Source organism: Lathamus discolor, chromosome 1, assembly GCF_037157495.1.
Source record: "Lathamus discolor isolate bLatDis1 chromosome 1, bLatDis1.hap1, whole genome shotgun sequence".
NCBI lineage: Eukaryota > Metazoa > Chordata > Aves > Psittaciformes > Psittacidae > Lathamus > Lathamus discolor.
In genome coordinates, this window is record NC_088884.1 from 159372875 (window position 1) to 159381671 (window position 8797).

Genomic DNA, 8797 nt, shown 5'->3' on the forward strand with positions numbered 1-8797 from the left:
CTTGGTCAGACTAAAACATCTGAGCGGTAACTAAAAACATCAGTGTTATCAGTGCTGTTCCCAGGCCAAAAGTCAAAACACAGCACTGCACCAGCTACCAAGGAGAAAAATGACTGCTACTGCTGAACCCAGGACAGGTATGTATCCTACTCTTCTGTAACAGGAGCCCACTGTATCTCATATACAGCAATGTAATACAAACTCCATGACTAAAGGAGTCTGCATAAAATGCTCTTCCCTTCGCACCAGGTGGGTGAGCAGGAAGAGACATGGGAGGGTTGAACCTATGTAGAACATCTCCAGTATTACACACTCCAACTGTTATTGGAACAGTTTAAATAGGAGCCTACCTGAGTTCAACTCACACATCCAAAAAGCAATGACTAATATAACCATCAACTCTTACTGTTTGGATTTGTTCTTCTGTAATTTTTATTGGCTGACATTGCTCCTTTGCCATGAAAACCAAGAGCTTCCGTATCATTCTGGCATCTTTCAGGACACCCTGCAGGTTCACAGTCTGACCATTTGTGAACAGTCGGTCTCCAACGCGATTTACAGGACGATACCTATAGCAGACCAAAATCACTTCAGAAGATTAAAGCCACTGAGAAATAGCAGGTTGAAACTCAAACATTCATAGAATCATTGAATGACTTGGGTCGGAAAGGACCTTAAGATCATGCAGTTCCAACCCCCCTGCTATGGGCAGGGATGCCTCACACTAAACCATGTCACCCAAGGCTTCGTCCAGCCTGGCCTTGAACGCTGCCAGGGACGGAGCATTCACAACTTCTTTGGGCAGCCTTTACTAGTGCCTCACCATCCTCACAGTAAAGAACTTCTTCCTTATATCCAACCTGTACTTCCCCCGTTTAAGCCAAGTCTTCTATGCATGAAAAACAACCCCTATAAACTAACAGCGAGCATTTAAAAATGCATATATTCCACTGGGATAGTCATAAAAGAGGAATGATTCCTTAATAAGAAATTCCACCAGTATTATACAGTTATTCTATAATGATTTCAAATATTAATACTAAAATACAATTTTTCATAATTAGTATTTTAATCCTTTAACAAACTCATTTGAAGTTTATGAAACTTATCGTCATGCTGTGATTTTTAGTATTAAGTACTTAATACTCTACTAACACTTTAGCAGAGCAGTATTTGTAGTACAGGTGTTTGCATCTCCAACCCCTGCAAAAAGTATGTGCTAAACCCTGTGGTTTCTACAAAGATTTTGGGGGGAAATTTTACCTTGAAGGTGGTACCACAAGTAGATCCAGAAAAAACATGTCTGGGCTGAACTCTGAACTCTCATCGGGATCCATCCCAGGGAAGAGATAACGCAAAAAGAAGCCTAAAAAGATACAATAAGGAAAGATAAACTCATTTTCACTGTTACATGTTTGGGAATCCAACCCCCCAGACTGGTACATGACACTGCTTTGGTTTTTCCTGGCAACTGCAGACAGATTCAGAGTACAGGGAACTTAGAAGAAGAGACCACTAAATACATTCTCAGTCTTTAACCAGTGGGGAATCATAGAATCATGGAATGGCTTGGGTTGGAAGCGACCTTAAAGCTCATCCAGTCCCAAACCCCTGCCACAGGCAGGGACACCTTCCACTAGAGCAGCTTGCTCCAAGCCTCGTCAAACCTGTCCTTGAACACTGCCAGGGATGGGGCAGCCACAGCTTCTCTGGGCACCCTGTGCCAGCGCCTCAGCACCCTCACAGAGAAGAATTTATTCCTCATGCCTGCTCTCAATCTCCCCGCTGTCAGGTTAAAGCCATTCCCCCTTGTCCTATCACTACATACCCTTGTCAAATGTCCCTCTCCAGTTTTCTTATCAGCCTTGTCTTGCTGCTCTAAGGTCTCCCAAGAGCCTCCTCTTCTCCAGGCTGAACAAGCCCAACTCTCTCAGCCTGTCTCCATAGGACAGGTGCTCCAGCCCTCGGAGAATCCTTACGGCACTCCATATTATATTAGATGCAGCATCATGTGAGCATCAAATCCTCTGTAAACAGCAATTGTGATTTGTGGGGAGCCACAGTCTGAGAATAGCTCATTAAACTATTCACTGAATCCAGCTCCCTACACTCACTAGCCACCAATCCTTCTGCCACACCATCTGTTTTGCAGCCAGGAGCACTTAAGGCAAAAGATAAAGACTTCATAAGGAGTTCACAAGGGAACATTCGCAGACTTTGTCCACTAAATGATACAGAAACCAAAGTAACATTGCTCTTGACAACCATTACCTTCATTCTTCCACAGAGCCAGGATATATTCCTTGGCAGTCATTGGTGTCAGGTATCCTCTCTTTCCCAACTGGCTTTCATCAATAACTGAAAAGTAATAAAAAGAATAATCAAAATAAATCTCTCTGGGAAGATGAAATGAACTAAAGAGCCTTTTCAGTATGGAAAAAAATAAGCCACTTCTGTGACTAATGGATATCAGTGTAAGTAACTGAAACAAAGCTCAGCTTTAACATCTGAAGCGTATGCTTTATTTGATTAATGGTGAGCTGGACCCCTTCCTTAAGTGATCTCATTCACTGACCAACACAGAAATCAAGTGTCAGCCTGCAGCTGGGGAACACAGAAGTGGGATTCAAGTATTACCAGTGAGATCAAGGTTCCCATGAAATATCCAACTGGATGAGACAACAGCACCACCAGCAAGCCATCTACATTGTAAGTTAGAGTCTGGCTTAGCTGTATTTTCCATAAGGAAGGAAAACAAGTGGGTTTGCGAGCAAAAAGCAGAAAGATCATTTTTATTAAACAAGCCGGAGACATCAAGTCTCAGTTTCCACTCCTCCTGCAGGCCAGCCCCTTGTGTCCCAGGGAAGCCAGAGCACACAACTTGACAAAGAGCAATTCTCCCATGACCTCGGATGAAGTTTTCTATTCTTTCTTTGGCTAAGGTCCACAAATCCAGATTTTTCCACCCTGAAACTTCAATTCCCCATTCCTTCACATAGAAAACCTTTCAATCCCTGAAACACGAAAGCAGCAATGGCAAAGTTAAAAGTACTCCCTCCAAGATTCAATCCAATGAGTGACCATGACACAGCCTATGCAGAATGTATGTAACTGCATAGTCCATCCCATTTCAGAATATGTAATACTTTGTGTAATTAATCAAGTGGTGTCACAGCCAGTGAGGACGGGCACAAGAAGCCAGGAGGGAGCAGAGACAGGACACCTGACGCAGACTAGCCAAAGAGGTATTCCATACCACAGCACGTCATGCCCAGTATATAAACTGGGGGGAGTTACCTGGAAGGGATGGATCGCTGCTCAGGTTGGGCTGGGTATTGGTCAGTGGGTCGTGAGCAGTTGTGCTGTGCACCACTGCTGTTTGTTGAGGGTTTTTAGTTTTGTATCTCTTTTTTGTTATTTCCCTTTCTGTTCTTAGTAGTAGTAGTGTCAGCATTATATTGTACTTTAATTACTAAGCTGTTCTTATCTCAACCCATGGGTATTACCTTTGTTCTGATTCTCGTCCCCATCCCACTTTGGAGGGAGTGAGTGAGCGGCTGTGTGGTACCTAGCTGCCAACTGGGGTTAAACCATGACATAGGTACTCCCCTTCTGCTGAGCTTCCTGGTTTATGTCCATTTTTGATAAAGGAGTCACAAGTGCATAGCTAGGAATTTTAAATACAGGAAGGTAAGTGCAAGTATGCTTGAGAAGAAGACAAACATTTTACCTGCTGGCTCATCTGTAATGCCTTCTTGTCCTGACTTATGGTACACTGTAGAAGGGTAGACTACTGTCAGCTTGCTGTTGTGCTCTTTTCGCACTAGTGATCTCCTAGATCTTCAAGGAAAAACAAGAAAAACAGGGAAGGTGGACAAAAGTTAATACAAATGTTCACAATAGTTAACTTTACACCAGCTATTTACTTCCTCATGCAGCTAAACTTACTTGCAGCTTGGGCACTTCTTTGAACCCATGTGTGCTTTCCAGAACTGTGCTATTAGTTTATTTCTACACTCACAAACATTTTTGACCTGATAAAAAAGAAGGGAAAAAAGCAAACTTTAAAATAATGAAATAATAAATGAAGACACTTGATATGAAAAATTCATTAAACATCACACAATTATGTTCATTATCCACACAAACATGATGTAGTATCAATGTACACAAGTCCTTGTATTGATTTAATTCATGCCTTGATCCCTACTCTTCTTCCATCACCTTCCCATATTTGCTGGAAACATAAACCCCTCAGTGCTCACCATCCTCCTTTTCCAATTTATTTCAGAAATAGACTTTATTTTTCACGGCAGTGATGAATTTCAAAGCTTTTCTCTAAGGTGATTTAAGAAGGTAAAAGATGGAGAAAAATTACTTCTGTATAATTTACACAGTGCTCTGAAACCAGTGATTAAGGAATTAAACTTGGCTTATGAACAAATCTGCTCCAGGATATTAGAACTTCAAATATCTTCTTCACTAATATTTTCCTTTAACTAACAATGTGCATTAAACTGCATTTAAATGGAAATAAAAAGTCAATTACAAAACTCTTGAAAAATCTCAGTGTGAGTAATCGTGCAGATTTGGTGGATGCAAGAGTGCTCCAAACAGCTGGAGCAACACACAGAGAAGTACCAGCATCTGTAGGTACTGTACTGACAGCAGTTTCACATTATTTTTAAGTGAAATTTACACCATCAAAACATTTCCCTACACAAAGTTTATTTTTCAGAAACCTAATAGTTAAACTAATAGGAAATCAAATCTTTTCAAGCTTAATTTCAGCCATTTCACTCCAAAAGTCCTCTAACACAGTTCAGAACTCCACGACAAAATCTGGAGTCTACACAAAGACAGACTTAATTGCACATCACTATTTTAGGACAACAGAACCCAAGATCTCAAGAAAGGCACTGACTGTACTTACATTTGAACACTGATCTTTTATTTGATAAGTCTGTAGTATTTCCTGGACGTGGTGATTTAACTCTTCTTCAATTTCTGAACCTGTTGCATCTGCACATTGCTCTAAAAACTAAAAGAATGAGAATACTAAAAAACTAAAAGGAAGAAAAGAAATTGGGATAGCTGTACAGTTACAGGACTATCCCCTCAAAAAGGAATGGGGAATTACACAGTACTTGCCCTGTTGAGAATGACTTCAAGATCATGGACAGCATGAAGCAGCCCTTTCTCCAGAACCTTCAGCTGACTTAGCAGTAAGTGAACCACAGCTCGAGTACATGTCAGCATGTTACAATTTAAACAAGAACCTCGAATGAGGAGGTATAATTTCTGGAAAGAAAGGGGGGAAAAAAACGTTATCGTGGTATATTTCCTAGCTTGAACAGTATGCAAGTAGATTTGTTTAAATTTAAAGAAGATGCTGCTATAATTGAGAAACCAGACTCATTAATCATAAAGAACTGGACTGGGGAAAAGAAATAATTCTTACAACCACACAAATTCATATGCAAAACATGATCTGTAGACAAACTATCTGCAGGCTGTCCAAACAACAGATACAGGAAAAGCCTCTCATATCTACAGCAACTCTGGGACTAAAGCTGCTTTTACACAGCACTGTGATTACAGCATCTAATGGCTTGTGCTTGTTCTATAAAGGACAATGCGGTACCCAAAACTCAACACTAGTGAAATTAAAGGTTCTGGTCACAAGTACAGTTCCGGTGTCCTCAACATAAAAAGGACATGGAACTGTTGGAACAAGTCCAGAGGAGGCCACAAGGATGATCAGGGGACTGGAGCACCTCCCGTATGAAGACAGGCTGAGGAAGTTGGGGCTGTTCAGCCTGGAGAAGAGAAGGCTGCGTGGAGACCTCAGAGCAGCCTTCCAGTATCTGAAGTGGGCCTATAGGGATGCTGGGGAGGGACTCTTCATTAGGGACTGTAGTGATAGCACAAGGGGTAACGGGTTCAAACTTACACAGGGGAAGTTTAGATTGGATATAAGGAAGAAATTCTTTACTGTGAGGGTGGTGAGGCACTGGAATGGGTTGCCCAAGGAAGTTGTGAGTGCTCCATCCCTGGCAGTGTTCAAGGCCAGGTTAGACAGAGCCTTGGGTGGCATAGTTTAGTGTGAGGTGTCCCTGCCCATGGCAGGGGGGACTGGAACTGGATGATCTTAAGGTCCTTTCCAACCCTTTCTATGATTCTACTATCAGTGTCCCTCAAGATTCTTCATGCAACCATATTCTCCTCCAGCTCTGGGAGGAGATCGGTGGTTTTTATTATGCAGCATAGCTCTGCACACAACTGAAGGCTGGAATTACTCCTACATGATTTTATTCCTTGGTGAAATACAAGTATTTTACTGCAAAGGTGGGACAAGACTAGAGGTGGGATGGAACTCATACTAACTTCAGTCATCTGAAAGTGAGGGGTTAGTCTCAATTGGCAGCCTATGCAGAAGCCAGCTACTGTGAACAGGGAGACCAGCCCCTCAGGAGGGAAATTCATCACAGCCCAGGTGCCCGTTACAGGACAGATGAAGCTTCCTCTCCAAATAGCACCACTCCTCAGACTCCAGAAAGAGCTAAAAACTACAATCAGATTAGATCACAGAATCATGGAATGGTTTGTGTTGGAAGGGACCTTAAAGCTCTTCCAGTTCCAACCCCTTCCACTGGAGCAGCTTGTTCCAAGCCCCTGTGTCCAACCTGGCCTTGAGCACTGCCAGGGATGGGGCAGCCACAGCTTCTCTGGGCACCCTGTGCCAGCGCCTCAGCACCCTCACAGGGAAGAGCTTCTGCCTAAGAGCTCATCTCAATCTCCCCTCTGGCAGGTTCAAGCCATTCCCCTTGGCCTGTCCCTATAGGCCCTGGTCCAAAGCCCCTCACCAGGTTTCCTGTAGCCCCTTTAGGCATTGGAGCTGCTCTAAGGTCTTCCCTTAAGGAGCCTTCTCTTCTACAGCCTGAACCAGCCCAGCTCTTTCAACCTGTCTTTATAGGAGAGCTCCTCCAGCCCTGAGCATCTTCACAGCCCTTCAAAATAAGGCAAATCCTACCCTTACAGCCAGGAATCCTATCATATTTACAAGATGACCCTTTGAAAAAACACCCACATGAAGCACTTCAGTGAAATGTGCAGTCTGATCATCCCCAGCATACATACATCAAAAAACAGGGGGTTGTAGACAGTCAGGGGCAGCTCTATATGGCCAAAGTGACCAGGGCAGTTGCTGAAGTTCTGCATGCAAGTTGCACACACTTCTCTGGAGTCTGGAGGTCCCAAAGCCAAGTCGTAGAGCCCATTAACAGCTGGATTCCCAACATTGTCCAAGTACTGAGGATTTGTTATGGGTTTTACACTCAGCTTCCTGAAGTTGGAAGAAAAGAACAAAAATCAGTGGCAGCAATGTGATATGCACTTGAATGTTACAACTAACTTTGACATTCTGTATCTATGCATTTTCTATTGATGAAAACATCTTTTTGAGGGCGTTTTACATATGCAGTGGGAATTTCTGTATATTGATTTCATTGTCTGAGTACAATCACTCATATCACAGCAAATACTTTTACACCTTTAGCCATGCTTTAGAAGTGATTTTGTCTGTATGTCCTCTCAAGCAGTGACAGAGGCATAACAAAACACCTAGGTGATGAGAGCTGCATGTCCTTGACTATACAGGTACAGACACTACACCACCACTAAAGAAACGGTGGCAGCTCTCTAGAACTCCACGAGACAATCTGCTGGAAAAAGCCCAAAAACCCCATCTGAAGCAAAAACCTCAGCTCTGCCGTACTTACACTGGCATTAAATACCTGAACCTTTTCCCACCGCTGAAACCAAGTGAGGTCTCTTCTGTAACAGGACACTCAGGATCAGATCCCAGGCCAGGTTTCCCAGAGCGTGCCCACCAAGGAACAAGCCCAGCCTTACCAGTACAGGGCTCCTCCAGGCTCTGGGGCTGGTGCTGAGGTGCCAGCATGGGGTGAAGTCAACACACCCCCTCAGGGGAGACCCCCCTGGAGCAGCACAGCCTTTGCCCTCATGAACTGAGCTTATGGTGCACCTCATGGCCTCTGCCCTAGGAGCACATGGAAGCGCTTCTGTTTCTCCTTCCAGAAGATTTGGAAAGTGATTGTCCTCCTGTGCTGGGCACTGGTGAGGCTGCACCTTGAATCCTGTGTTCAGCTCTGGGCCCCTCACTACAAGAGAGACATTGAGGTGCTGGAGCGGGGCCAGAGAAGGGCACGGAGCTGGTGCAGGGCCTGGAGCACAAGTGTGATGGGGAACGGCTGAGGGACCTGGGGGTTCAGATGGAGAAGAGAAGGCTCAGGGGGGACCTGATGGCTCCCTACAAGTGCCTGACAGGAGGATGGAGCCAGGAGGGGCTGGGCTCTGCTCCCAAGGAACAAGGGATGGGACAAGAGGAACTGGCCTCAAGCTGCCCCAGGGCAGGTTTAGATGGAGCTGAGGAACAATTCCTGCCCCAGAGGGTGCTCAGGCATTAGAACAGGCTGCCCAGGGCAGGGCTGCAGGCACCGGCCCTGCAAGTGTTCACACACCGTGGAGATGAGACACTCAGTGCCATGGGTCAGTGGTGGCCTTGGCCGTGCTGGGGTGATGGCTGGACTTGACTAACGTAAAGGTCTTTTCCAGCCTAGTTGGTTCTACGATTGTGAATTTAAGTGGCCATACTCCCCTCGACTTCACTGTCAGCGAGGAGCTCTGCCGAGAGAGGGAGACAGGCCGCCTTGTCTCCTCACAGACCCGCTTCCTCAGCTCCCCACCAGAAACCATACACCCCCCTTGCCGCCAT

General features: G+C 44.6%; 1 protein-coding gene across 1 annotated transcript in view; it reads right to left on the reverse strand.

Annotated features, from left to right (window-relative positions):
• Positions 1 to 8797, reverse strand: part of POLR1A (RNA polymerase I subunit A) — a 36254-nt gene that overhangs the window by 26911 nt on the left and 546 nt on the right. Inside the window, exons 2-9 of the mRNA XM_065661390.1 lie at positions 7141 to 7345; positions 5152 to 5301; positions 4934 to 5041; positions 3949 to 4034; positions 3731 to 3840; positions 2272 to 2358; positions 1264 to 1366; positions 407 to 569 (exon numbers count right to left, since the gene is read on the reverse strand). Coding sequence (XP_065517462.1) covers positions 407 to 569; positions 1264 to 1366; positions 2272 to 2358; positions 3731 to 3840; positions 3949 to 4034; positions 4934 to 5041; positions 5152 to 5301; positions 7141 to 7345 — 1012 coding nt within the window. The remainder of the gene's footprint in view (positions 1 to 406; positions 570 to 1263; positions 1367 to 2271; positions 2359 to 3730; positions 3841 to 3948; positions 4035 to 4933; positions 5042 to 5151; positions 5302 to 7140; positions 7346 to 8797) is intronic.